We start from the raw sequence: 27945 nt of genomic DNA, 5'->3' as shown, positions 1-27945 counted from the left end.
GCAAACAAGTGTTTGTAGGTGTAAAGTTAATAAGGGTCAATATGCGCATTGATTCGATATAAAATCGTGATTTGCATACTAAGCATGTCATTTACATATCGTTAATATTCAAATGCAGGTCAGTGGGCGAATAACAAACACAAACTCGGTTATCGCACAGACGATCGCGTTTCACAGTACGGGACACACTCGGGTCCCGCCGAGCCGGGCCGGATTCGTGTCCATGTGCCCGTGCCTGTCCCATTCTCTGTCCCGTTCCCGTTCCCCTGTCCCTGTCCCGTTTCCCGTCCGTGGCCCCGCGGTGCCGCACGTGTCCTTCCCTCTCCGCGCCGCCAGGAGGCGCTGCCGCCCCCTCACTCGCTAAGTTCCGCCTCCCGCAGCTTCGCTTCCGGCGCGTTGCGGTGACGTCATCTCTAGGCGACGCGGTGACGCGCAGCGCTGTCCGGCGACGGCCGAGGGGGGATCGGAGGGAGCAGTTTGGGACCGGAGGGAGCAGTTTGGGACCGGAGCCCCCGCACCGGGCGGGACGAGCCCGCCGCGCCCGGGGGAGCGGGCCCGGGCCCTGAAGGCGGCCCTCCCTGCAGCCTTGCCCCGGCCCCCCCGTATGGCGCGGCTCTGAGGGGAGATGACCGACCAGGAGAACAACAACAGCATTTCCAGCAACCCCTTCGCTGCCCTCTTCGGCTCCGTTGCTGCCGCCAAGCACTTCGCCGCCGTCCAGAAGCAGCAGCAGCTGCGGCATCTGACAGGTGGGGGAGCGAGGCTGGCCCTGGGGCAGGGGCCGGCCCTTGGGGAGGGGGCGAGGCGGTCCCCTTGGGCGAGGGCCGTCCCCCGAGGCGCTGAGGGCTCTGTCATGCAGGCGAGGAGACGTCCATCAGCCAGGATGACTCGGACAACAGTGTCTCCGAGAGCCTGGACGACTGTGACTATTCGGTGGCCGAGATCAGCCGCTCCTTCCGCTCGCAGCGGGAGCTCTGCGAGCAGCTTAACATCAACCACATGATCCAGAGGATCTTCCTCATCACCCTGGACAACAGTGAGCCCGGGAACCGCCCGGGTTGGCGGGGGTGCCGTACAGGCTGGGGCAGCTCTGCATGTCGGGTTTGTCTGACATCAGAGGGAACAGCTGGGAGGGGGCAGTGCCAGATGCAGCAGCAGGGGCTGTGCTAGGGGCAGGCCCTGCCTGCAGGTTCCCCGTCCATGTAGGTAGGTCCCTACATGGTCCCTCTGCCCTTCCCAGGTGACCCCAGCATGAAGAGTGGGAATGGGATCCCAGCACGCTGTGTCTACCTGGAGGAAATGGCTGCAGACCTGGATGACCAGGACTGGTTGGACATGGACAATGTGGAGCAGGTGAGGATGCCTGCCTGGGGCTATCTGCAGACTTTGGCCACAGGATTGAATTTTGTTTCCTTAGAATGTACATATGATGTATCCCAAATCCTTTTCCAAAACTTGGCGTGAAGCTGCTACTCGTGGTTTTGCTGGAAAAGTCCATGAGGTTTTTGGGATATGAGATTGAGAAAAGTGTCGAATTTGGGGAATCCAGCCCTTTCTCCTGGAGGCTTCAGGAGTTTGCTGCCCTGCAGGTCTGTGTGGGTGGGGAAGGGAACAAAAACCAAAGAGAGCTCAGTCAGCATGGTCCATGCACTCACTCGTCTTCATTTATGGCTGTATCAGTCATTCTTGCTGAGAATTTCAGTGGAAATGGTTTCTGTTGGGGGTATTGTTACTCCGTGAGGGACTGGAGGATTTGCTTAGGCCAGAAGCAGCTGAGGGTTCTTACTCCAGCACTCTGTTACTTAATGAGGGATAGAGAGAGCTCTTCCCAGCAGGAATCAATTAGCCTGTGTGGTGTGGAGCTTCCTACTCTGGAGAGATGAGGTCTGTGCTGGGACTGTGTCACTGTACTCTGTCTCTGCCGGTGCCCAGGCCCTGTTCACCCGCTTGCTGCTGCCGGAGCCCGGGAGCCACTTGATCCACATGACCTCTGCCAGCACCCAGAACCTCTCGGCTGACCGTGACGCTGGGGAGAGGCAGATCCTGCGCTACCTCTACGCCTGCTTCCGCAGGGCACAGGAAGAGGTGGGCACAGGTTGCCAAGCGGGAAGGCAGCTCTGTCACCCAGCTCTGTGCTCTGGAGTGACCGAGCTAAAGTTGTAATGACTGGAGCCCCTACACTGCCTTGTTCTCCTTGCACAGATAACCAAGGTCCCGGAGAATCTTCTGCCCTTCGCAGTGCGCTGCCGCAACCTGACAGTGTCAAACACTCGTACTGTCCTTCTCACCCCAGAGATCTACGTCAACCAGAATGTGTATGAGCAGCTGGTGGACCTGATGCTGGAGACGCTTAGAGGGGCACGTAAGTGCGGCCAGGTTATGCCACTGCCTCAGCGCTGCGAGGCTGCCCTGGGTCATTGTGGAGCTGGGTGAAGCTTTGGCTCCCCTCGCTGCCAAAAGAGGGGGTTGTGTTTGGGTCAGTTTGGCTGTTGGATCACTGTGAGTAACAGCCTTGTGTCGCCTGCCAGAGTTTGAAGACATGACCGAGTTCCTTGAGGAGGTCATAGAAGCCTTAATGATGGACGAGGAGGTGCGGACATTCGGGGAGGTCATGGTTCCTGTGTTTGACATTCTGTTGGGGAGAATCAAGGAGCTGGACCTCTGCCAGATCCTGCTATACACATACCTCGATGTGCTCCTCTACTTCACAAAGCAGAAGGACATAGCAAAGGTGGGTACCTCGGCTTAGGCAGGAGCTTTTTGCAGGGGCACATTTACAAGACCTGATCTGCAGAGGCCAGACCAGCAGTGTAGTGTAACATCACCTGATGTGTGTAGTCGTACCCCTCCCCTCCTTTCTCATAGCCTGTCACAAACCCATCAGTTTTTTTACTGGGATTTTGGGCAACTGTCAGCATGTCCTGATGTGTTCCCCAGGTTTTTGCAGGCTACATCCAGCCCAAGGATCCCAGCAATGGGCAGATGTACCAGAAGACTTTGCTTGGTGCCATTTTAAATATCTCCTGTTTGTTGAAGACACCTGGCGTGGTGGAGAACCACGGCTACTTTCTGAATCCATCCCGATCCAGCCCACAGGAGATTAAAGTGCAGGAGTCCAACATCCATCAGGTGGGAGAAGCGGGGCTGTTCTGCTTCCTGCAGTGTTTAGTGGCCTCTCATTGCCTGAGGGTTCAAGACGTGGTATCGGGGCTTGAGTTCCACCACTGGTTCAGGAGTAGCCTGGCTTGCAACTAGGCACATCCCAAAACCACTTTGAATTCTCCAGCTGGAGCATGGGAACAGTTTCACCAGCTGCTTTGGGTGGTTGTAACCAAAGTTTTTGTGTCTTGTCCAAGTTGCTTGAGCTTTGGGGAAAAAGGTTGGGTGGTACTGGTGGAACAGACATCAGTAACTTGAGGTGCTAAGTGGAGATCATCTACCTCAGGTGTTGCAATCACTAGGGAATAGCTTTCAGTACCTGTCCGGTAATTAAAACACTAATTGATTCCCCCGTTGAGAAAGTGACAGACAACATTCTCTCTCATTATGCAAGTAAATATCTTCTTCAGAGGAACAGCACTAGGAACATTCCAGTAGGTCAGGAGTGAAACATAAGGATGCAGGATATAAATACAGGAGTGAACTGGGGTGCAGAGGTGATTCTTGAGAGGGTCTCTTTCACTGAGGTGTTCTTTCAGGCTGCCAGATTAGGCAAAGATTTCTGGATTTACTCCGTAGGGGAACAAATTGCTCTCAACTATGCTTTTGAGGACATCCCTAACTGTTCTTTGCTGACAGCCCCAGGATCTGACCTGCTTGTAACACTGTGTGTGAGATGGGTGATTCACAGGGGTATCATGAGGAGCAGGACATGGTCTGGATACAGAAAGAGTCGATAGCAGTAATACCAGAGAGGCAAAAGAACAAACCCTAAGGACTCATTCAACTGTGTTATGTTTCCTGTAACAGTTCATGGCTCAGTTCCATGAGAAGATCTACCAGATGCTGAAGAACCTGTTGCAGCTGTCACCAGAGACGAAGCACAGGATTCTCTCCTGGCTCGGAAACTGCCTCCATGCGAATGCAGGCCGCACCAAAATTTGGGCTAACCAGATGCCGGAGATTTTCTTCCAGATGTATGCCTCAGATGCCTTCTTCCTCAATCTGGGGGCTGCCCTCCTGAAGCTGTGCCAGCCCTTCTGCAAACCCAGATCTCCAAAGCTGCTAACCTTCAACCCTACCTACTGTGCCCTGAAGGAGCTGAACGAAGAAGAAAGGAGGAGCAAGAACGTACACATGAAAGGTACACCTAAACATTGGGGCGTAAGAGAATGGGAAAGGGGGTCTCCTCAGGTCCCCACTTTACCAGTAGTGCCCTCTCAGTGGGTGCCATTAGGCTTAGGGGAGAATTAGAGGTGTGACTAGAGAGAAGGAGAAAGAGAGCTGAATACAAATAAAATGCTGCCAGCATCACCAGGAGCCCTCTTGTGTCCTCAGGAGAACCCTCTCAAGCCCTCTCCTCACCAGCACTGCTGGGTAGGACCTGATGCAGAGATGCTTTTCCTTACAGGTTTGGAAAAAGAAACATGTTTGATCCCTGCTCTGAGTGAGCAAGAGCCGCAGTCTGCAAACAGCTACAATTTGGTGACGGAAAACCTGGTGCTCACACAGTATACCCTGCACTTGGGGTTTCACAGGTACCTGCTCTCAGTTCCCCTGTGGCTGTTTTCTACCCATGTGCAGCTATGGGAATTTCAGTAAATACTCTGAACACAGAGTGGCCAGCTGAGCTGCTGCCTGAACTTCAGCCTGACTGACTGCAGGAAGAAATTTTGCTCACATTTTTGCTAATATGGATACACTCAGGCTTTAAACAATCATTGTGGGTTTTGATTCTCAAATCCCCTTGGTCTTTCTGCAAGTGTTTTATCCTAATAAAGGAGTCCTACAGGCTCCACGTTATTTGTAGACACCAGTAGCCAAATGCTGGGTATTTGTGGGTTGCTCCATTCCCCCTTTCTTTGGAGCAGGGGCCGCTGGCACCTCCCTTCACAACTAGAGAGCATCCAGGTGGCGGAGCGCCTACCCACTGGGAGTAACCTAAATGCCCTGATAGCTGGGCTATATGTGAAGCAGGAATGTGAGGTAGCTGTCAGCTTCTAGGAGAGGATTTTCTGGACACCAAACCACTCTGTTTTGCACAGCTTCCCTCTGCAAATCGTTGCCTGGATACTGTGAGGTCATGGCTGATCCAAGCAGAGTCCCCTTCTGGTTTATTCTCTAAATATAGACATTGACAAAAAAGTTATTATGCAAGTGGCTTGTTGCTGGGAAACTGAAGTGTCACCTTGCAGGCCTCTCTGGGCTGTGCTGGATCCCTGACCTCAGTGATCCAAGGGAGCTTGGTGCTGCAAGAGGGCTCTGCCATGTGCCCAGGCCACTCCGCAGGTGCCATGGTCCCTCACAGGGTCTCGTATCCTCCCAGGTCCTGGCAAGCCTTTCCCCAAGGCTTCCCATTGCCAGAGCCCCAGACAGGGTACCTACAAGAAATTACCTGAATCCTCCATCACAAACAGTCTCTTACCAGCTTTTGCATTGGTGAGGCAGGATGTGTGTCTGTCTGTCTGTCTCCTCAGCCCCTCCTTGCTTCCTTTCCTGGGCAGGTTGCATGACCAGATGGTAAAGATAAACCAAAGCCTTCACCGCCTGCAAGTGGCATGGCGAGAAGCTCAGCAGAGCTCCAGCCCCGCTGCTGACAGCCTCAGGGAGCAGTTTGAGCGCCTGATGACCATCTATCTCTCCACCAAGACAGCAATGACGGAACCACAGATGCTGCAAAACTGCCTGAACCTGCAGGTGTCCATGGCAGTGCTGCTGGTGCAGCTGGCTGTGGGGAACCACGGGACAGAGCCGCTGGAGCTGACCTTCCCACTGCCAGAGGTGGAGCACAGTGCACTGGCCTACGTGCCAGGTGAAGCCCCGGGTCCTGCTGGGGGTCTGTGCCAACACCTGTCATACATGAGCACTGGCAGAGCTGCCTGAGCAAGTGCTTCCCTGTCCAAGGCAGGACACGGTGCTACTGCTGACATGGTGCAGAATAGTCTCTCTGAAGAGGATCACTCTTAGAAAATTTGGGGCTGTTTGAGGGGCCATACTTAGGGTAGTGAAGCTGCTGACCTTTTAAAAGGTCATTACTCATTGGCAAGTGGCAAATTCTGCATTGATTTACTGTTTTCTCTATGTGTAAACTCTTTCTTCTGGGGTCTGCTTCAGGATTCTTCTCTTGGGGGTTGTGTAACTGTGATCAGCAGACAGATGCTGGATTCACCCCATAAGTGACCTGACCTCTGGGAGGGGAGATGGGAAGTGAATCCCTGGTATTAGGCCATCAGGCTGGGCATCCTTCTCCATGGCAGGTTCTAATACAGCTTGTTAATTGCCAATACTTAATCAACATCAGGGTGGTGAGAGGAGAGTGGATGGGAGGCTGGAAAAGGGCAAGGTGAGCTGCCTGGGGAGGAGCTCAGCTACAATCTCTGTTTGCAGAGTTCTTTGCTGATAATTTGGGCGACTTCTTCATTTTCCTGCGGCGTTTTGCGGATGACATCTTGGAGACTTCTGCTGATTCCCTGGAGCACATCCTTCAGTTTGTTACTGTTTTCATGGGTGATGTGGAGAGGTAGGTGCAGCCCTGGGTGTTTGTTGCAGAACACCCGGGGTGACCAAGCAAGTAGAAATTGCAGAGCTGTCTTGAGGCTTGGTTTGTGCAGCTGCGAGCAGGTTGATCTTTTTGGAACAGCTGAAATCTGCCTGCAGGAGGCACAAAGGGAACAAAGGCATGCCTGGAGGCCACAGGCTTCATGCAAGGTTTAGATGGGATTTGGTGTTTAAATATGTGTTTGGTTGTATGATGCAGAAATCTCATCAGCTACAGCCATTTTGTACTTGTTAAAGGGAGCTTCTGGGGCTGATCTGTGGGGAGTGTCTCTATAATGTCCACTGAACAGAAGAGAGTAGTTCTATCGATCTTCCTGGTAAGACATCGCCCTGCTTTCTGCATTTCTGCTGTTCGATCATTTACACTTTTGTGTGTAAATGCAGTGAGCTCCTGGCAGCAGCAGCAGCAGCAGATGGAGATTTCCCGTGGTAGGCAGCTCTCATTGTTCCCCCTGTCCCCGGGAGATGGAGGCTTTAGTTCTTCCTGGCGGTTCCCTACAGTGTCACCTGAGGCAGGTGGTTTGGCTTCTGCCCCACAGGTGCAGCAGAGGTATACTCTGACCTCAGTGCTTGGTGCTAGACAGCAGATGCAGCAGGCAAAGCACTTGGAGATTAGCAGGGTAAAAAGGAAGAAGGTCTATGGGCAGTAAGAAAACAGCTGGGATAGCTGGTGGGGTTTGCTCAGGAGCTCCAGCTGACAAGCAGGCATTGGGCTGTGAGTGGGAGAGCTGCTGTGGGAAGGGTGAGAGCAGCAGCTTGGCTGCTCCCACACTCTCTGGCCTCTGCCTGAGATTTCACTGCGGCATTGAGTGTGTGCGAGGGAGTGCTGACCTGGGGCTGGCTTTACAGGTGGTCTGCACTCGAGCATGGATGGGCACAGCTCCTGGAGTGATTCCTGAACAGCTCCATTCTGCACCATGGCCCTCATGCCATCCTGGATTTGCTTTCTATTTTTTTTTGCAGGATGAAAAATCCTCACCTGCGAGCCAAGCTGGCTGAAGTGTTGGAAGCTGTGATGCCTCACTTGGATCAGGCTCAGAACCCACTCGTCTCGAGTGTGTTTCATCGCAAGCGAGTGTTCTGCTCTTACCAACATGCTGCCCACCTGGCTGAGGCACTCATCAAAGTCTTTGTGGATATCGAGTTTACAGGTAATCGCAGAATGGAAGAGTTGTGTTCCCTGTGTAGCACTTGTGCGGGACTGTCCACTTGAAAGGCTCTTTGGCTTGTGCCCAGGTGACCCGCACCAGTTTGAACAGAAGTTCAACTACCGCCGTCCCATGTATCCCATCCTGAGGTACATGTGGGACACTGATTCCTACCGGGACAGCATAAAGGTGAGGCAAGAGGTGCAAGTTTGAGTGTGCCCATGTGAGTGTGCAGCTCTGCATGGAGCACATGGGTCCATGTCCTGCCATTGGGGAACTGTGCTGCAGAATTCGCTGTTCTCCCTTTCCTTGCAGGCTCTGGCTGATTATGCCTCAGAGAACCTGGAGGCAATGAATCCCCCTCTCTTCTTGCGCTTCCTTAACCTGCTCATGAACGATGCCATTTTCCTTTTGGATGAAGCCATACAGGTAGGGCTGAGCTCACGTTCCATCAGCACCACATAAACAAGTTCGCACTTCCCCGGTGTGATACTGACCTCCAGAATTTGCCTGGCCCTGCGTGGTGAATCTCTGCAGTAGGTACTATGCAGGAAGCAATCCCGAGATGGTGTGGCCAATGCCATGGCAGAAGGGGCAAAGGCAGGAGGAAGGGAGGAGTCTGGGGCCCTGTCTGCAGGTTACCCTTCCTTACTTTGGGCTCGGGAGGCAGCTCAGAACTAAGAGGAGCAAAAGGGCTTTTTCAGATCCAACAGGAAGCATGCTGGGAAATCTGCCTGTTGCTGATCTGGATACACTCAGGCTTTAAACAATCATTGTGGATTTTGATTCTCAAACCCCCTTGGCCTGTCTGCAAGTGTTTTATCCTAATAAAGGCCTTTTGTCTCCAGGCAGTTCTCCTTTGGGATCACAAGGGAATTCCAGGTGCCCTCATGTCCCTGGTGTGTGTTGAATGTCTCTCCACTCGTTTCAGAGCTGCTGTTGCTGCTAGAAAGGGCTTTTTTTGGGGAGCTGTTACCTGCCAGAGAACTGATTGCCGGAAGGCTGGCAGATAAGATGGGTGATATGGATGTTGCCTGACTGGTTTTGACCATTTCTGGACCTCCTTGGCATCACCATCCAACCAAACAGTCCATGTATTCTGTCTTGCAGTACCTCAGCAAGATCAAAGTTCAGCAGATCGAGAAGGACCGAGGTGAGTGGGACAGCCTGTCCCCGGAGGCTCGCCGTGAGAAGGAGTCCAGCCTGCAGATGTTTGGTCAGCTGGCGCGTTTCCACAACATCATGTCCAATGAAACCATTGGCACTCTGGCTTTCCTGACTTCAGGTAGGTAAAAGAGCCCTTCCTGCCTGCCAGGACCTAGAGAAGAGCCCTGCCAGGGAGTGAGCAGGCAGGAACTTGGTTTCAGTGTGGTCAAATCAGGATGGAATTGCTGTGAATCTCTGCACTGTTGTTTTCCTTTCCAGAAATCAAGTCCCTGTTTGTGCATCCTTTCCTTGCTGAACGCATCATCTCCATGCTCAACTACTTCCTGCAACACCTGGTTGGGCCTAAAATGGGAGCTTTGAAAGTGAAGGATTTCAGTGAGTTTGACTTCAAGCCACAGCAGCTCGTGTCTGACATCTGCACCATCTACCTAAACCTTGGGTAGGTGACAAGGGGAGTGAGCCTGTCGGTGGCAGGAGCCATCCAGGAGCCGTCTTGGTGATACTGGGGGAGAAATGCTTAGTTACACTCAAGCTTTTCTTTAGCTTTTAGTTCCTTGCTATGGGAATGTGGCTGCTGTGGGGACTGTTCTGCAGCCCTGATAAATGGGGAATCTTAAACCTTTTCTCTCACGTAACCTGTGGTGCAGGGATGAAGAAAACTTCTGTGCCACAGTCCCCAAGGACGGCCGCTCCTACTCACCGACGCTCTTTGCCCAGACCGTGAGAGTTCTGAAGAAGATCAACAAGCCTGGAAACATGATAGTGTCTTTTAGTAACCTGGCTGAGAGGATCAAGGTGAGCACGGAAGAGAATTTAACATACAAAAAAGATGGAGCTGGTTCCCTGTGTCCTTTTCCCTCTGTGTATTGCTGCATCTTTGCTATGGAGCTGGATTCCTGGGAGTGGAGCTTTGTCCAAGGTCCAGGTGGGGCAGCTGGGAGGGTTCCCTGCCTGCACAGACCTGTGAGTGCTCCCTGGTTTTTAAAGAACAGGAAGGCTGAATCCCTCAAAGCCACGTGTGCTCCCTAGTCTCTTGCAGACCGGCAGCAGCAGGAAGAGGAGACATACGCAGATGCCTGTGATGAATTCCTGGATCCAATCATGAGCACTCTGATGTCAGACCCTGTGATCCTGCCCTCCTCCCGCGTCACCGTGGACAGATCGACTATAGCCCGACACCTCCTCAGGTGTGCAGCACAGCCTTCATACCTTGATACTTTTTTTCATATATCCAGTGACTCTTCCTGACCTCTCTCTTTTTTTTTTTTTATCTCTAGTACCAGAATTGTCCAAATAATCTCCTTGATGTTTTATTTTTCAGCGATCAGACAGATCCTTTCAATCGGAGTCCCCTCACTATGGACCAGATCAGACCAAACACAGAGCTAAAAGAGAAGATCCAGCGATGGCTTGCAGAGAGGAAAAAGCAGAAGGAGGAGGAGCTGCAGGACACGCTGAATTGAAAAACAGGATCTCATCTCCAAACCTCCTGTCATAGACGGGATTACAGCCATGCAGGTGTAATGGCTGGAGCTGCCACCCTAATGATGACCACAATTAGTGCATTGCCACCACCTTTGGAGTCTCTTCTCGGATCTTCCCTGCTAGCCCTTGTTCTCTCTTTTCCTTTCAAGACTCACTCTTTAATACTAAGACTTTCCACTGCACTACAGCTTTGAGCCTCAGCCTCGGGGGAAGAGCACAGCCTCTTCATGATGTGGTGCCCTGGCCCTCTATTACCTGCTCTTTGTGTTGGCCACGTTCTTTTCCAGCAACACCAAACGCCTCCCTCTGTTCTGTGTTTAAACTGTAACCATCATTCACTTGGTGAAAGCAATGCCTCCAGCCGCTCCCAGAGTGGGATGGGGGGATGAACAGGAGGGGGATGTTTTGCCAACTTGTACATGCCAGGGGTGTAGCAGGGTTTACTTCCCCAATGAGTGTTGGGAATGGCGGGCATTGGAAATTAAACATAGAGATCATCTTAAAGCTGGTGGTGGAGATCTGGCAGTGCCGGGAGCTGTAGAAAAGCTTCTTCGGGCTTGGTGCAGAGACCGGGGTGGTCCCGGGGCGGGAGCGGTCTCGGCACTGCGCGGGTCTCGAACCCGCGGATCCGGCCCGGCCCGGCCCGGCCCGGCCCCGCCCCGCCCCGCCCCGCCCCGTGCACGTGGCCCGGGGTCCTCGCTGCGGGCTGCCCGCGGCGAACGCCGGGTGCAGCGACCGGCGGTGACATTGAGTCCGCGCAGCGATGGCCAAGGCCGCACAGGGGCTCGTGCAGCGGCTCGTGCAGCGCGGGCCGGAGCTGATCGGGGGTGAGGGACGGGAAGGGGAACGGGGGAGCGGGGAGGGAACGGCTGGAGGGAGCGGGGGAACGGGCTTGGAATGGGATGGGCTGAGCTGAGGGGAGTGAGAACGGGCCGGGGGGAGCAGAGGGGAGGGGATGGGGAGCAGGGCTAGGGGCAGCGGGGCCTGGGCCCGGGGAGGCCTCGCGGGCTCCCGCCGTTAGGAAAACACCGTCCGCTCCGGTCCCCCTCCCCGCAGCCGCCGTGACGTACTCGAAGCCGCGCTTGGCCACGTTCTGGTACTACGCCAAGGTGGAGCTCGCCCCGCCGACCCCCGCCGAGATTCCCCGAGCCATCGACAGCATGAAGGGCCTGGTCAGGGCTTTCCAGAGCGGCCGCCTGGCGCAGCTCACTGTCAAGGTACCGGCCGGGGCGGGATGGGACGGTGCCGAGGGACAGCTCCAACGGGAGCCTCCTGGCCACCCAGGAAATGCTCTGCTCCTGCCTTGGGAAGCAGGGGGAACTGTTGGCAACGACATACAAAGCTCATGGAGTTCGGGGGTCGAGAGTTTAAAGGGTTTTATTTTATCGGCTTTGCTTTAACTCTTCCCTGCCTGGCCCAAGCTGTGATTGTTCCCCTCTGGTCCCATCGTCTTCTGTCCCAGGGAAGGGAGTATCCGTAGGTGGCTGAGTGAGCCCAGCCCTCTGATCAGCTGTGTCGTTGGTTGGCCTTGAAATTAATGTGTTTCCCGTGTGTGGGCTAGGAAATGATCCTTGAAAGGGCTGTAAAAAGCCACGAACAGCTGACAGTGTACTTAATGTTGTAGAACATTTCTGTGATGGAACATGTTGAGGGGTGGCTGAACACAGCAAACACTCTGCTCCACTTCTGGGTTTTTGCCTTGAGAACTGCTGGAGGGCATGGAAGTGGCAGTGGGAGTGAGGGAGGAACTGTTAAGGGAGCCTGGGATCTAACCAGTGGCTTTTTCCTTTCAGGACGCATTGAGAAACGGCCTGGTGGCCACGGAGGTGCTGATGTGGTTTTACATCGGGGAGATAATCGGCAAGGGCGGCATCATCGGGTACAATGTGTGAACACTCACCTCAGCAATGCCAGCAGCGCCACGGTGCAGGGTCTGTAATGGGGTCTGCGACAATAAAGCCAGGAGCCCATATCGAGCTGTTGTGGTCCTTGTCTGGCACTCTGACAGGTGCCAGCCTGTCCTGGGGGCAGTGCTGGTGGGGATGGCTCCTCAAGAGAGGTCTGTGGGCCAGTCCCGAGGGTGCCAGAGCTGCTTTGGTGACGCCACTTTTGGTCACCAGAGTTCTGTTCGCTCTGAGACACTCACTGTGCTTCAACTGTGGCTCCAGGGGAAGTCTGAGGCTGCAAAGGGGAAACATTCCATTTGTTCCTGAATGTACTTCCCATCAGCTAGTGGGAACCAAAAGCAAATTCCAGTACTTTTTACATTATCAAAAACAATTTCCATGGCTTATGCCATAGGGAATGTAGTGTAGTTACAGGCAGCTCTGCTGGTTTGGTGTCTGACTGGTGCAGTGGCAGCCTGTGTAAGTAAGCAGAGCTTTGCTGCATGTGTCACCTCAGCTCCCACTGGTCAAAGGTTGAGCTGTCCAGGGTTCTACCACCTTGCTCGTTGTCAGCCAGCTCTTGTAGGGTTCTCTACAAAACCTGGCGAGTCACCTGTACTCTGATGTGTTCAGAAAATAATTTGTAGGAGTTCTCTGAAGCTAGCTTTTTACTGTCTTAGAAGATGGTTTTAGTCAGTATTGCTCCTTGTTGATACTGTTGCTGTCTCAGCTGCTCCTTTGCTCCTCTGGGCCTTGTGTTGTGCACACCAGCGACCCTGATGTCTCTGGAGTGACTGTGCCAGTGGCACATCACTTGCTCCTCTCCCTGCAGCAGAACTGGCCTCAGCACGTCATCCCAGTAGGAGGCCTTGTGCGCTTCTGACAGGGAGTGCAGGTGAGCTCACACACTCCAGATGTGGTAACCAGTAGGTTGTGTGGATGAAAAGCTTTTCTTTTTTCTTGTTGAAAAGCAGCTCTGGGTCACAACTGGTCACAGGTCACTTCTGTGCCACAGATGGGAAAACTGAGGCTCAGTGAACTCCCCAGCTTCTGTGGGAGAGTCTGCAACAGGAGCAGCGACTGACTAGCTCCCTGCCCAGCCTGCATCCTGTGCTTGCTTCTCCCGCCAGCCTGGCCAGGACACCATGACTGCCTGGCATGGCCCTCCTCCCAGTGCTGGGGAGGGTATTGTGATTGCTCATTCCATGGAGGAGGTGGGGCCCAAAGAGCCCCAACAAACCTGAGCTTTTTGCTCCTGTCATCACAAACCCTTCACCCAGCAGGTACAGAGACCAAGGAGGGGAATGGGCTGGGCCCTGCTGTGGGAGTCTGCAGCATATGTTCCTTAAAGAGAGAGAGATCACACATGGGATTTAGTGTGTGACCTTGAGTGGAAGGAGGATTCTGAACCCAAGAGAACCTCACTGAGAGCAAGGCTGTCTGATCTGGCTCCAAGACCTGCCTCTCCTCTCTGACTTGTTCTTGCCTGTGCGTGCCCCTCTCGAGGCAGCAGCTCACACCAGCACTGGCCTGGCAAATGCTTCAGTGGGAGGATGGGATTAAGCCTCACTAGTAAAGCATGGGAGAGTTCAGAAATGCTCCTGTCCCTTTCACAGTCCCTAGAGAGGAAGAAACCATCTAATTTTAGTTCTTCTCCTTGGAAGTCCTCGGGAGAAGTCCCCCCCAGCCCCGCTCCCGCAGCAGAGCCCCAGGCAGAAGCATCATCTGTGGACCCCAAAGGACTCCAGCAGCTTGCCCACAACAGTGTGTGGCTGCCTCTCTCGGAGACAAACAGCCTCCCCTCCCCGCCCCTCGCTCCTTCCCTGCCCTCAGCTGATGAGCTTCGGAGGAAAATGGGTATTTTATGTCCCCAAGCAGATGGATTTACATCTTATCCGTGTGTTTGCAGTGCTGTTCTCAGAGAATACGGCGGGCACTTGTTGGATGTTAACCCTGTTCTTGCTGTGCTGTGCACGACGGGCTTGCCAGCCCGGTGCTTTCGCCGTCACCTCCCTCCCCGGGGTGGCACCCAGCGGGACGCGGCACCGACGGGGCGGGCCGCAGGTAGGACAAGGCCGGGGCCGGGAGGGTAGGGCGGAGCCGCCCGCCCTCGGTACCACAGCTCGGGGCCGCGGTCGCCCCGCAGGGAGCGGCTCATCCCGGGCCGGGCATCGGAGGGTCTCGGCGGCGCGAGGTCCGCGCGGGGGCTGCGGGCTCTGCCATGCCGGACCCGGGGCCGCGCCCCGCGCCCCGCATACGACCCAGCACTATGCAGGGGGTCGGCAGCGCCGCCTATGCAGTATGCGCGGTCCTGGGCGCCGGCGGCTCGTTCTCCCGCTCGGCATCGCCGTCAGGGTTATGCGGGTTGCTTGCGGCTCGATTATACGTCAGGCAGGTTCCGGGGCTGGCTCGCCAGGAGCCCCGCGCCTGTATAGCACTGCGAGCTATGAGGGGCCGCGGCGGCCCGAAGCTGCGCTATCCAGGACGGGAGGCTCCACTAGGGCTCGGGCCTGGGGCCCTGCATATCGCTCAGCGTTATGCCGGGCTAGCACTGATCGAGCATGGCTTATTCATGTGTCCGGGCAGGGGGATGGCGGAACCCCACAACCTGCATGATACCCGCTGTTATGCAGCGCCTCCGCGGGCCGGCAAAGCGCTATGCAGGGCGCGGGGCGCGGCCCGGCCCCGCTCTCTGGCTCGTCGCCTCTCAGTAAAGATGGCGCACAGCGGTCGGTGGCGCTTCCCCGCCCGGCCCGGCAGCGGCGGCTGGGGCCGCCGGGGCCCGGGGGGGTCCCGCCTACGGGTGCCGGCCGTGCACAGCCTGCGGCCCGCCGAACCTGCGGCGGCGCCGGCGACGGCGGGCGAGGGCGAGCGCGGCGGCCCGTGCTCCGGCGGGGCGGCGGGAAGCGGCGGAGGCGGGGCAGCGCCGGGCCCCGGCGGCCCCGCGGCCGCGGCCGGTCCCGGCTTCGACGCGGCGCTCCAGGTCTCGGCCACTATCGGCATCAACTTGCGGCGGTTCCGCGCGGCCTGCGGCACCGAGGCGGGCAGCGGAGAGGTGAGAGGGGCAGCGGGGCGGGGGCGGGGGGGCGCGGCGGACGGGCGGGTCCCGGGCGCAGCATCCCCGACGCCCCGGCGGCGGCGGCCCGAGCACACCCGGGCGCACCCACCCACCCCTGGCCGCACAGTCCGCCCGTCGCCGGGCACACCTCCCGCGCCCCGCACAAAGGGCGCGCCCAGCGGGGGGGGGGGGGGGGGGGGGGGTGTGGGGGGTGGTGGGAGTCGGCGGGCGGGACCCGGTGCCGGTCCTGGTCCGGCCGCCCTCGCGGTCCCTCCCCGCGCACGCGACTTGCCGCCGGTGCGTCCTCCCTGCCGCCGCCTCCATTATCCGCCTCCCGCCGCGCCCGCGGCGGGGCGGGATGCGGTGCGCACAACCCGCCGCCGGGAGCGAGGTAGGATGGATGGGGCCGAGGGGCTCCCGGTGCGCCCCGGTGCCGAGGATGCTCGGTGGGGTGACGCGTCCTTCCCCGGGCGCGGGGGCTCGAGGGGGCTGGGCTGCGGGCCCGGCGGTGGGTGCCGCGCACCGACCCTCCTCCTTCTCCTCCTCCTCTTCCTCCTCCTCTTCCTCCCTTTCGCCGCTGTGGATGCCCAGGCGGAGCTTGGGGCGGCGGGCCCGGTGCGAGGCCGTTCGCCGGTACTCGGAGCGCTGGCTCTCCTTTTTCTTTTCTTTTGGTTTTTTGGGGGGTTTTGTGGGTTTTTTTGTTGGTTTTTTTGTTTGGTTGGTTGGTTTTGGTTTTTTTTGTTGTTGTTGTTGTTTTTTCAGTTGCTCTTCTTCCTGCCTTCATTTTTTTTTTTTTAAGCCTTTCTAAGGCAGCCGGAGTGGGAGTGCGACAACCCACCTATTGACAGAACAGGGAAGACATGATGGGGGTGTGTTACTACGAGCTGCAGCGTTCCTTTCCCCCAGTTGTTTTGCATCGCTCGTTAGCAGCATCCTTGCGCCAGCAAGAGAATTCCCCAGGTCCTTTGTACCAGGAGGGCTTTATTGATTTTTGAAGGCCAGTTCTGTCTCGTCTTCTCCGGGCAGGTTGTCAGCTGTAGGGTAGTGGACGTATCTTTGTATTTTGCCTATATGAAGAGCAGTTGTTTTCTTTTCCCATCGCTGGCTGTAGCAAAGTTTATTAAAATGCACATGAAAATACAGTTTTCCTGTGTTTTTCTGACCTGGTTTTGGCATTTTCTATTGGGTGCCTTGAAGTGGAGCTCTTCACTCATGGCTGAGCTGGAGGAATTCCTTGCCTGCAGAGTGGCAGCTCCTGTGGGCCACGGTGCTGAAGGAATGGGGCTGTGTTTGCACACACAGAGCTGAGCATGGGGACACTCCTACCCTCACCTGTGCAGACTTTGGGGCGTGAGTCACGCTGCTCTCATTAATGCCATCATCTCAGGGGCTGCACTTTGGGGTACTTCTCTTTTTTGCTGTTTGCAGTAGACATGGCTTGATGGAATTCATGGAGTCCTCTGGGAAGCAGTTAATACCTCACCAGTGCTAGTTCAGGGACAGAAATGACTGAGATCTGGCTAACCAAGCTGACCACAGAGTTAACAATCCAGGAGGTTTTTCATGTGGGGGGAGGCAAGTTGCTTTGTTTCTTTTTATTTCTTTTTTTTTTTTTCTAAGATGACATTGGGCTGTGGTTTGTTGTTTAATTCTAGTTGTCTTAAAATATATTTTTGCATCTCAAAAAAGGCCTAAAACATCTTTGAGATATCTTTTTGAGTTTGGTCTTTAGGGTATTTTTGCTTTAAAATAAAATAGCTGGAATGCATTCCAGGTGTGGCAGCTTGATTAACATGGGGTCTCCTGGATTTTAAGAATTCTACTTATTACATCACTTTTCTGTTTAGCTGCTAAACACTTCTCTCCAATAACATTGCATACAGTAGAAAGTAATGAAAAATGTTGATTTGTGGCTTGGTGTTTGCAGGTTAAGTTTTACCTGACCCCTCATGAGCCAGGCAGGGGCAGACCCCAGGTGTTTTCCCTCACTCTGCATTTGCAGCATGCTGGTGCTCTTTAGCATACTCAGAGAGGATCCCCACGAACATTCAGATTGAGTTAACTCACCCAGTTGGTTCCTTTCCTTTGGTGATGCGTAAGAAACAAAACACTTTTGCATCAAAGGACATAGTTCTCCTAGCTGGTGACTTGTGCTCTCGTCGTAGTCCTAGTGAAGATTACACTCACCAGAGGCTGCTTTTCTGTCCTGCAGTACAAGTTCTCTGTGAGTTGGGGGTGAGGCTGTGAAAAGAGCTCTGGCAGATGTAGGAGGTCAGCACGTGGGTGCTGCCTGTGGTCTCTCCAGAGGAGAGGGTGGCTGTGTGCAGTGCAGCAATGGTGCAGTTTCTGCTGCCCATGTGGCAGCTGCTCTGGGGGAGGTGTTCTTCTAGAAGGGGGCTTCCAGGAGACCCCTTCATATTAGGGCTCACCATGTCCTCTCAGTAACTGCCTAGTGCTCTTGCTGTCCTTTTCCACAAGGTTGAGGGTCCTTCCTGAACCAAGCCAGTTACAGTCTTCAACCGAGTTGGCATTCCTCATCAGGAATAAGCTCTGAGCAGTTGCTTTGAGGTCAGGAGCCAGTGGGAATCAGAGGAAGAAGCTGTGTTACCTTTTTATGTACAACTTCTTCTCTGCATGCTTATTTTTTTTCTACTTCGTTCTTTTGTGCACTTGTGTGTGTAGGTACCTGTTGAAATTGGGTATTATCACCCAAGTTAGATGCAGGAGAAATGTTGTCTATAACAAGTATTAGACTCAGTCTTTCCTGTGTCTTCTTGGCAGTTTCGTAGTACATAGCAGGATGCATTTCTCATTTAAAAGGTACCTGAATTCTGGGGTGTCAGGGCATCCTCCTCAGATTCAGGTCACTTTGTACAAGCCCTTGTCTTCTGCTGCAGCTCAGTGTTGCGCTGAGTTATCTCGAAACCAGCTCACATTAAAGGAGGCATGTTCTGATACTTGATTTTAACACCGCAAGAGTTGCTGGGGGGACTTTTCGCACAGTGAAGCTGTAACTGGTTGAACAGTAGTGTTTGTACTGTGTGCTGACCTTTCAGCTTGGTGTGAGTGGCACTGTAGGAATAAGAAAAATTTGGTTGAATTTTCTTGATTCATTATGTCAATATTTAGTATAAAAGAAGCCTAGACGTACTTGTTAAATATCTGCTCTGCCTGTCAGTTTAGAGCTCCATGTCCATCTCTGAAGTGGGATTGAAGCTTTGGGACATAAAAGCTGAGAGTGTGCTGGATGCATGCTGACAGTTACCTCTATAAGTCTGTATTGGCTGAAAGTTGCAGAAGCTCGAGTTTGGCAGTAGGATGTGGTGGTGATGGTGGTGTCCCTGGTAGCACTGCTGTCATTATATGTGGGGTGTAATGTTTTATGACATGAATGTTGGAGCTGTGGATGTTCACCAGTGGCTGGCATGTTGGAAATGGCACTAGACATGTCCTGGGGATAAGGAGTAGCTTCCATGCTGCCACCAGGGTCATGCCTGAGCTGGAAGTACAGATAATTTCTTCTGTTTGTCTCAAAATTTCCTCTCCTAGTGTTAGGTTGAATGGTTGCTGTCAAAATGCTTGAGTGTTTAATGTGTGAGTTGGAGGTGTAGAGCCTTTCCTGTCATGGGTAAGGTGGTCACTGCACGTGAACAGGGAGGGGACTGTTAGATATTGATATCTAACAAGAGGCACGTGGTGAGGATGATGCAGGTCATGGCCCAAGAGATGGAGGCTCCTTCATGCACTTTCCCTTGCTGAAGAATTGGGTGCTGCTTTGTCAGATGTGTGAAAACAAAAGTATGTTTTAACCATCTTGGTGATGTTTCCGTTTCTGTTGTTTGGTCAGCTTTCTGCAGTGCTCCAAACCCTCAGAGGAGTGGTTCTGGGAAGTTTGTTAGGAGTTTGGGAAGCTGTTTTCAAATGAAAGGTGGTGTGGCTCGTCTCACTGGCACCAGCAGTGGGCAGGTAAGGCAACTTCAGAGCAGCAGCAGTGCACTGATGAGTTTGTTCCAGGGGCTTTTGGACATTGCTCTTCCTTCATCTGGAAAGCTCCTGGGACAGACTTGCAACAGTGCTTGACCAATCACTTCTGTATTAGCATCAGTGCTGAACTGCAGGTTTCACAGCACCATGTTGGAGGAGACAAGGGAAGAGAATGGGTAACTCCTTAAGTCAGTGGTTCATCACTTCTCAAGAATACCACAAAATCCCTAGAGTGGGGTTAGCTGTTCCCCCCAAGCTGAGCTACAGAGCATAGTTTGACTTTAGTACTGTTTCTTTAGGAAATATATATATTTAGGAGTGAAAGATGAGTTGACCACCACAAAAGACTTTTTTTATGTGTCCATACAGCAGCTCTAGAGCTTTTTTCTCACCATCTGCAAGCTGGATCTTTCTAGGTAGTGGTTTGACTGACTGTCTTCCCTGGAAGTGGTATTATTGAAAGCTCATTGTGGCCAGAATGAGAGTGTCTTGGGTGTTCTCATAAGCATTCCTCTGTATTCAGATTGGAAAGCATAAATCAGAATTTCTCATCCAGATTGGAACCGGGACTCTGGCAAAACAGATCTGTGTGCTCAGTAACACAGTTGTAACAGACCCACCCTGAGCCTCAGCCCCATAAAGAGCAACATATTATTTCTAATTCTAAAAAAACTGGACTCTGGAAGCTGCAGCCCTAATCACCATTGTATTGCCATGGGTGATGCCTGAGGGTATGGCTGCAGTGGTGTAGTTTGGGGGTTGTCATGTGGAGGTGACCAGGTCAGGAGCTGTTCTATGCTTTCAGGATGTTCTCTGTAGGTTGGTGCTGCTCCGAGGTGAAGCCCCAGCAAAGTCTGTGCGTCGCTCCTGGTCAGAGCTTTCGTTGAATTAAACAATGAAGGGACGAACGTCCCTTCATCTGAGTTGGCGCATAACGGTCACCCCAAGTGCTCAGCTGTTTATTATTGAAGTTGCATCACAAGTAATGGCTTGGGAAGCATCTCCCTGAACTCCCAGTGGGCTCCGCTCGTCTCCCAACACCCGATGTTTGTCTTGGGGTTACTAACTGCCAACCTCCAAGGGTGTTTACTCTGCTGAAAGCAGAGGAGTCTGGTAGATATTGTGCTGCAGTCACTAAGCAGGCATCTGAATGAGCTTCTAAAAATAGCTTATCCCTTTCCAAGAAAATGAGGTGGTGTCTAACTGGGACCAAGCCCAAGATGGGGAGTGGGAAGTACAGCACTGGTCAGGTGACTCTATTGTAAAATAAAATTTTTCAGGTGCTGATTGGAGCAGCTGCATTGCTGGTTTAGTGCTGGTGACAGTCCCATGCAACTGTACAGATCCATAGTGGTATGGTTTATACTGTTACTCCTCGGACAGAGATCAGATCATCAGTTAGTGTCTGCAGGATAGTTTCTCCTTTGAAGGTGGATTTTCCTCTGAGATCTTTAATTGGAAAGTGTTTGAAAAGTAATACTGCTCAAGAGCATTGTGATAAATATTTACTTGCAACTTCTCTGTTCTTTGTTAGCTGGGTTACTTCAGGAAAAGTCCTCCTTCATCTGTGCACAACTCTGAGGTTGAACCCAGCTGGGATAGTGTAATGTTTGCGTGGGAGATGTACATGGAAGCTCTGTAGCCCACAGAGAGATCATCCCATGCTTACTTGGTTAGTCTTCATGTCTGGCACGAGGCAAGACTTCCCTCATCCTTTAATTTATAATCCTGAGTGGCCTTTTTTGCATTGCATTATTCTTTTCCAGGTAAATGAGGCCACGTTCAAAATCTTTACGGTTTTTAATCACTCTCCATCTGTCATGTTTATAGTCATTTCTGACAAACTGGAAGGAGGCTGTTCTGCCTGGTTTGCCTCAAAGCTGCATTTTGCCATGTGATGGCCAACTGGATGGTTTAGCCTGGCACATGCTTAGTGGTACTTAGTGGCTTTCTTGATCTTCTCTGACAGGTCACAGGGTTGCCTTCTCAGGTAGTGACAGCAACCGTTTTGAGGTCACCAATACACTCAGGAATGTCACCGAACAAGCAAACACAAGTGACATATTGGTCATACTACTTGTGGTTGTAAATGAAGCAAAAGTGACCGTTTTGTGGAAGGAGCCTTTTTGCTGTAGACGCTTCTGGTGACTGCTTGGTAAGAAATGGAAAAAATTATCATTCCCAGGCTATTGGGCCAAAACCAGAATTAATGTATCCCACTGGAAAAGTAAGGTAACAGAGCTCAGTTTGAAAATAATGCAAGTTCTAATAGTGGATTATGTCAGGTGATTGTCAAGAATATGGCGAGTACTGGTTTAGTAGTCAGAGATAAAATAATAATGACTGTAGGACCCAGAATAACAAAATGAAGAAGAGATCTGTAGCAGCCACAGGAACTTGGAGGCCAGTGCGAGTCAGGAAATTGCACAGGGTGAGCAGCTGATCCTGTAGTGTTTCTAAACCTGACTGTTCTTAGGTACTTGTTGTTTCTCTGTGCCTTCTCTGGGTTTCAGCCCACACCTGTCTCTGCTGACAGCCTCCCCCCCTGTCAGGGCTGGGGACCCCTTCCCTGCCCACGCCCACAGAGGCAGTGCTGCTCCGCACAGCAGTGTTTACATCCTGCTGTAGCCCACGTGCTCTGGAGCAGCAGGCAGGCGTGACGAGGCCGTGTATCCGCAGTGCTGGGAGCGGGCAGCTGGGCACTCCCACAGCTGCTCTTGCTCCGGTTGCAGTGCTGCAGGACTGAACTTCGGAAGCAGTAGCTTCTCCCTTTCTGGGAATGGCTTTCAGGGTTCTGTGTGATGCAAGGTGCCTCAGGCAGAAGCAATGTCTTGTGGCATCATTTTATTTCTTTTATGCTGCTTTATCATTGCTTCTGGTTTTCATGTCATCTCTGCTGCAAGTGCAAAGAGCAGATAGGCAGCAGGGATGGGAGGAGGGGCAGGGCCACCCCACGCTCCAGCAGGTGTATGTGCTGGTGATGGCTTACAGCGATTAACTGCAGCCCAAGGGGGTACATGATGTATTTAACTGGCCAGAGCATTATCTGCATTGAGAACCTGGATGTCCACCTGGTCAGAGCATACCGTGTTTGAATTGTTTACGCTGGGACTCATCAGACACAAGCCAGGCAGAAAATTTTGAGAAATGCTTTGGTCTAAAGCCTTGCTGCTTTTCATCACATCGTGACTCTCCTGTAGACGCAGGTGCGGGTCTGCCAGACTGCAGTGTCAGTAGCCGAGATGCTCTTCCTGATCTTCCCTGTAAGTAGATGAAGTAGGAATTCCATGTAAAAAAGATGAGGCAGAACACAAAGAAAGGGTGTTATTTCTTTGTGCAGCTCACCTTGTCCTTTCACAGTCTTGTCCCTTTTCACTTGCAGGATACTGTGCCTGCCCTTCTCAAAGCTTAGTGGCCACATTACACAGTGCTTTGAAAAAAAGAGCAACAAGTGGCATCTCTGTTTCCAAAGTTCATAGGAAAGTTAAGACTGGCCAACATAAATACTTGAGGTGAAAATGGATTAGAAAAGGTGGAATGACATATAAACAAAAAGATGTCACCACACATTTGGGTGGCATATGAATTGGACTGATGCTTACAGACTCCCTGACACACCTGCCTCAGTGGGACAGCAAGCCTTTAACCTCATGCCTCTTTCAGAGGGAAGAGCTTCCCAGCAGGTCAGGTTTTCATCAGTGAATTAAAAAGAGAGGATTTGCATAAGTTTGCAGGAAGTTGGGCTGCATTTGTACTAGAATAATACACACAGAAACATTTCTTTTGCTGGAGTGTGTCTTTAGGGTGGTTTGAATAATAGCTTACAGGAGGAAAGCTTTGTTGTTTGATATGAGCAGCAGATTTTATGCATTAAGGGTTTGTTTCTGTATATATTTGTCCTTTGTTTTCCTGTAACTCTTTTTGGTTGTTCCATAGCTGTAAACTGTAGTTGCTGTATATGTGTATATGAAAGTTTTATTTCCTTTTTAGCAACTGTTTGTTAGAAGAAAAAATGCCAGTATCTTTTTGGGGGAAGGAAAATCCTCTAGAATCCTTTTGTGCTTCAGTCACAGTGGAGTTCATTTCAGCATTAATATCCATGTCCTCAAACTTCCATCCTCTTTCTCATTGCAGGATGAACAGTTTTTAGGTTTTGGTTCAGATGAAGAAGTCAAAGTACGAAGTCCCACCAGGTCCCCCACAGGTAAGTTCAAGTTGCAGGATTGGGTGTTGACTTTCTGTTTTCTTTTGTGATAGTTTTGCTGTGCCTCTTCTGTTTATTCCACCAAATCTCATCTGCCATAAAAGCCACACCAGTCTTTAGATTCAGTGCAGTTAGTTTCGGATTCTGATCTGTAAAGGAACAAGGAAACTTTGAGTAAAAGAGTTATACGATGAAACCAGTATTTGAAACCTCATGTCAGTGTTCTGGAGAGGCAGCTATTTAACAGTAACAGTCTGAAACTGGTTTGGCTATTTCAGTATCTTTCAGTAGACTCCTCGTTGCCTTATTGTCAATAAATGCTCTCACCAGAGCACTCTGCTCTGCCACCATAATCATCTGCTCAGCTTGGCCTCAACAGCAAACTGTGGTGGAGCGCCTTGCTAGCGCAAGGGCAGATCCAGAACTGAAATAGCTGGGCTTGGTGAGGGTGCAGTGAAATGCATTGATCAAGGTGAGTAATCAAGTCTTGTGCTTGATGGCTCCAAGTCAATGCCAAGTATTAACTGTGCTTCAAAACTAAAACCAATGTTTTGCAAATTGTCTTGTATCAGCCTCCTGTTGGTCTTGCTCTCTTGACCTCTCCCTTAGCAGTGCAGATGGATGGCACTTGAAAAGAAGGGTTTTTTTTCCTTTCAACCAGCTGTGCTCTGTTTAAAAAAAAAATTAATGTGTTTAAAAGGTGGCATTGAGAATTATTGCTCTTTCCCAGCATGAGGTTGGTACTGGGCTGGTGCCATTGTGTATGTAGTTGTTGGGAGAAGACAAGCTTGCATTTTTAAACAAGTTATCTGTGTGGTATTTTATGTGGGAAAAGAGGTTTGTTGGGAAGTATACTACATGTACTCTATACATGTAGTGATAAAACTGTTTTTATTTGTTGATTATCTGAAGCATTTTGACAACATATGGGCAGCATGACTGATACTGAGTATATACTTGTGTGACCTGGGTAATGCTTATCCCACACTTGGAGAAATTTAATATGTTCCGTGCATTCTCTACTTCCCTCTCAGTTAAATCTAGTCCACGGAAACCTCGTGGGAGGCCCCGGAGCAGTTCTGACCGAAGTTCAGCTGTACTGTCAGACTCTTCATCAGTGTGTTCCCCTTCAAGCAAATCTGAAACCACATCCATGGAGAAAGTAAAGAAGAAGGAGTCAAAGAGTGGGGAAAAAAGACGAGGAAGACCTCCAACACTTACAAGTGTGAAGTTCAAATTGTCACAGGAGAAGGACACGTCGGACACTCAGAAGGGCAGCAAAGAAGAAAAAGAGAGTCTGAAAAAAATCAAGAGATCACCATCCACTACATTTCAGCAAGCAACTAAAATCAAGAAATTAAGAACTAGTAAGCTTTCCCCACTGAAATCTAAATTTAAACCTGGGGCAAAACTTCAGATTGGGAGGAAGAGTGTTCAGATTGTGCGAAGGAGAGGCAGGCCACCGTCCTCTGAACGTTTAAAGACTTCCTCAACTTTAGTCATAAACTCACAGCTGGAGAAGCCCCAGAGGATTCGCAAAGAAAAGGATGGCGCACCACCTCTCACAAAGGAAGAGAAGGCTGCTATCAGACAGAGTCCACGCAGGATTAAACCTGTTAGGATTATACCTTCCACCAAGAGGACAGATGCTGCGATTGCTAAGCAACTCTTGCAGAGGGCTAAAAAGGGAGCACAAAAAAAGATTGAGAAAGAAGCAGCCAAACTGCAGGGCAGGAAGGGGAGAACCCAGCTCAAAAATATTCGACAGTTCATCATGCCAGTTGTGAGTGCGATCTCTTCACGGATTATCAAAACACCCAAAAGGTTTATTGAGGATGAAGACTACGATCCTCCTATTAAAATATCCAGACTAGAATCCACACCAAACAGCAGGTTTAGCGCTACATCTTGTGGCTCCAGTGAAAAGTCCAGCGCTGCTTCTCAGCATTCGTCTCAGATGTCTTCAGATTCCTCGCGGTCCAGCAGCCCCAGCGTGGATACATCTACAGACTCCCAGGCTTCTGAGGAGATGCAGATGCTTTCTGAGGAGCGAAGCAATACTCCAGAAGTTCACACTCCCCTGCCTGTTTCTCAGTCCCCTGAAAATGATAACAGTGATAGGAGAAACAGAAGGTTTTCGATAACAGAAAGAAGTTTTGGCCAGAGGACTGCAAAAAAGCTGTCAGCCTTACCAAGCGTGCCGCAGCAGCAGTCCTCCTCCTCTCCTCCTCCCCCTTTGCTCACTCCCCCGCCACCGCTGCAGCCTGCTTCAAGCATCTCAGACCATACCCCTTGGCTTATGCCTCCAACCATACCGTTAGCCTCACCCTTTCTCCCTGCTTCTGCTGCGCCAATGCAAGAGAAGCGAAAGTCGATTCTGCGAGAGCCAACATTTAGGTGGACCTCCCTGAAACATTCCAGGTCAGAGCCACAGTACTTCTCATCAGCAAAGTATGCCAAAGAGGGTCTTATTCGCAAACCGATATTTGATAACTTCAGACCCCCGCCGCTGACACCGGAGGACGTTGGCTTTGCCTCTGGCTTCTCAACACCAGGTGCGACAGCTCCCACACGTCTCTTTTCACTGCACTCTGGAGCCAGGTTTGATATGCACAAGAGGAGTCCTCTGCTGCGAGCACCACGATTCACGCCAAGCGAGGCCCACTCCCGGATCTTCGAGTCTGTAACTTTGCCCTCATCAGTCGGTCGCGCCACTACAGGCACCTCTGCCACAGGCACGTCCTCTCGGAGACGGAAGAGGAAAGCGTTCAGCCCCATCCGATCAGAACCCAGATCTCCTTCGCACTCCATGAGGACGAGGAGCGGAAGGCTTAGTACCTCTGACCTGACAACTCTCACCCCACAGTCTTCTGTCTCTTCCTCATTAACTAGTATTTCAGTTAGTTCTCTTGCCACTAGTGCCTTAAATTCAACTTTTACTTTTCCTTCCCATTCCCTATCGCAGTCTGGGGAATCAGCAGAAAGAAGCCAGAGACCAAGGAAGCAGACAAGCACTCCAGCAGAGCCTTTCTCATCTGGTAGCCCTACTCCTCTCTTCCCCTGGTTCACATCAAGTCCCCAGACAGAGAGAGGCAAAAACAAGGACAGGGCAGCAGAAGAACTCTCCAAAGATAAAGATGCTGACAAAGGCCTGGAGAAGGACAAGAACAGAGAGAAAGACAGAGAGAGAGAAAAGGAGAACAAACGGGAGTCAAGGAAAGAGAAAAGGAGAAAAGGGTCAGAAATACAGAGTAGCGCTGCTTTGTTTCCTGTAGGTAAAATGCCCAAAGAAAAAGCCAGTGAAGATGCTGCAGCATCATCATCTGCCAAAAAAACTGCCGGGCGGAAGAAGTCTACAGCAGTAGATCCCGTGACAGACATTTCCACTGCTGCTCTGGTAGATATGGCAGCTGTCAAAACCAAAACATCCAAGAAAGGTAGAGGGGGGCTGGACAAATCAGACCTGGACCTCAGCCCCACCGTGCCATCTTTGGAGAAGGAAAAAGCTCTGCGTCTTTCTGCTCCTTCATCAAGCACTGTTAAGCATTCTGCTTCTTCCATCAGTTCTATGTTGGCTCAAGCAGACAAACTGCCAATGACTGACAAGAGGGTAGCCAGTCTTCTGAAAAAGGCAAAAGCCCAGCTGTACAAGATTGAGAAGAGCAAGTCCCTCAAACAAGCAGATCAGCCAAAAGCACAGGTATTCCTTTTTCCAAGTTGAGTTTTTTGCTAGAGTGCATCTTACTTTGAACTTGTCCTGAAAGTCACAAGTAGCTTTTGTATACTGAGCGTGAAGAATTAATGTGCCAAGCTAAGCAGCTGTTAGTGCAACAGATGGCAAACGACACAAAAATAAGGAGTCCTGGGCAGAAGCTGAGGGGAAGAGGGAGCTGCTGTGTAGTCAGCTCAGAGGGGAGCTGCATGCACTTTGGAGACCAGTACAGCATAGCTGCTTATTGGGTTTCTCTGAATAAATCTAAGCAAAGCAATTATCTAGAGCAGTACTTGCTCTGAAAAGTGTGGTTCCAGCAAAATGCAGTGTCTGTCTTGGCCTCGATGTTTCTCGGGGACCCTCCTCGAGTGTAAAGCTGGCTTCTGAAGAGAAAGTTGTTCCTTTATCTTTCTCTCTGTTTTTTAGCTTTATGCAGTGATCTCTGACTTATGGGAGGGAGGAAAATCCATTGGAATTTTGCATGTGATTTGGGGAACTGCTTCCTACCACTTTCCTCTTTTCCCTCTTCCCCGCCCCAAAACCACCCTATTCTGCAGTCCTCTTTGCCTGCCAGAAGGGAAGGT

At 51.8% G+C, this 27945-nt stretch overlaps 3 protein-coding genes across 4 annotated transcripts in view; all 3 read left to right on the top strand.

Moving 5' to 3' along the window:
- The first annotated feature begins 412 nt into the window (after positions 1-412).
- Positions 413-11021, top strand: UBE4A (ubiquitination factor E4A). 2 transcript variants are annotated; one of them, XM_068994659.1, is made up of 19 exons: positions 413-749; positions 860-1036; positions 1241-1353; positions 1933-2085; positions 2203-2362; positions 2529-2731; positions 2938-3129; positions 3970-4303; positions 4571-4697; positions 5664-5971; positions 6547-6679; positions 7681-7868; positions 7954-8054; positions 8181-8294; positions 8976-9150; positions 9291-9471; positions 9680-9827; positions 10062-10219; positions 10354-11021. In XM_068994659.1, exons 1-19 carry the CDS (start codon positions 626-628, stop codon positions 10493-10495), a joined length of 3231 nt encoding a protein of 1076 aa, XP_068850760.1. In that variant the 5' UTR covers positions 413-625; the 3' UTR covers positions 10496-11021. The 2 variants fall into 2 exon arrangements, with proteins under 2 accessions (XP_068850760.1, XP_068850763.1); XM_068994662.1 differs by lacking the exon at positions 860-1036.
- Positions 11022-11209: 188 nt separating this feature from the next.
- ATP5MG (ATP synthase membrane subunit g) lies at positions 11210-12493 on the top strand. Its single transcript, XM_068994663.1, has 3 exons — positions 11210-11344; positions 11574-11734; positions 12311-12493. Exons 1-3 carry the CDS (start codon positions 11281-11283, stop codon positions 12407-12409), a joined length of 324 nt encoding a protein of 107 aa, XP_068850764.1. The 5' UTR covers positions 11210-11280; the 3' UTR covers positions 12410-12493.
- Positions 12494-15119: 2626 nt separating this feature from the next.
- The window catches only part of KMT2A (lysine methyltransferase 2A), a 42106-nt gene continuing 29280 nt past the window's right edge, over positions 15120-27945 (top strand). The window contains exons 1-3 of the mRNA XM_068994700.1: positions 15120-15458; positions 23580-23649; positions 24684-27349. Coding sequence (XP_068850801.1) covers positions 15120-15458; positions 23580-23649; positions 24684-27349 — 3075 coding nt within the window. The remainder of the gene's footprint in view (positions 15459-23579; positions 23650-24683; positions 27350-27945) is intronic.

Source organism: Aphelocoma coerulescens, chromosome 24, assembly GCF_041296385.1.
Source record: "Aphelocoma coerulescens isolate FSJ_1873_10779 chromosome 24, UR_Acoe_1.0, whole genome shotgun sequence".
In the NCBI taxonomy this organism is placed as follows: Eukaryota; Metazoa; Chordata; class Aves; order Passeriformes; family Corvidae; genus Aphelocoma; species Aphelocoma coerulescens.
This window is presented reverse-complemented; position numbering and strand designations above follow the sequence as displayed.

Coding starts and splice junctions, on each gene's coding strand:
- UBE4A (XM_068994659.1), top strand. CDS start 626: ATGACCGACCAGGAGAACAACAACAGCATTTCCAGCAACCCCTTCGCT. Junction 2,732..2,937: donor AGCAGAAGGACATAGCAAAG/GTGGGTACCTCG, acceptor TGTGTTCCCCAG/GTTTTTGCAGGCTACATCCA. Junction 9,472..9,679: donor ACCATCTACCTAAACCTTGG/GTAGGTGACAAG, acceptor CCTGTGGTGCAG/GGATGAAGAAAACTTCTGTG.
- ATP5MG (XM_068994663.1), top strand. CDS start 11,281: ATGGCCAAGGCCGCACAGGGGCTCGTGCAGCGGCTCGTGCAGCGCGGG. Junction 11,345..11,573: donor CGGGCCGGAGCTGATCGGGG/GTGAGGGACGGG, acceptor CCCTCCCCGCAG/CCGCCGTGACGTACTCGAAG. Junction 11,735..12,310: donor TGGCGCAGCTCACTGTCAAG/GTACCGGCCGGG, acceptor TTTTCCTTTCAG/GACGCATTGAGAAACGGCCT.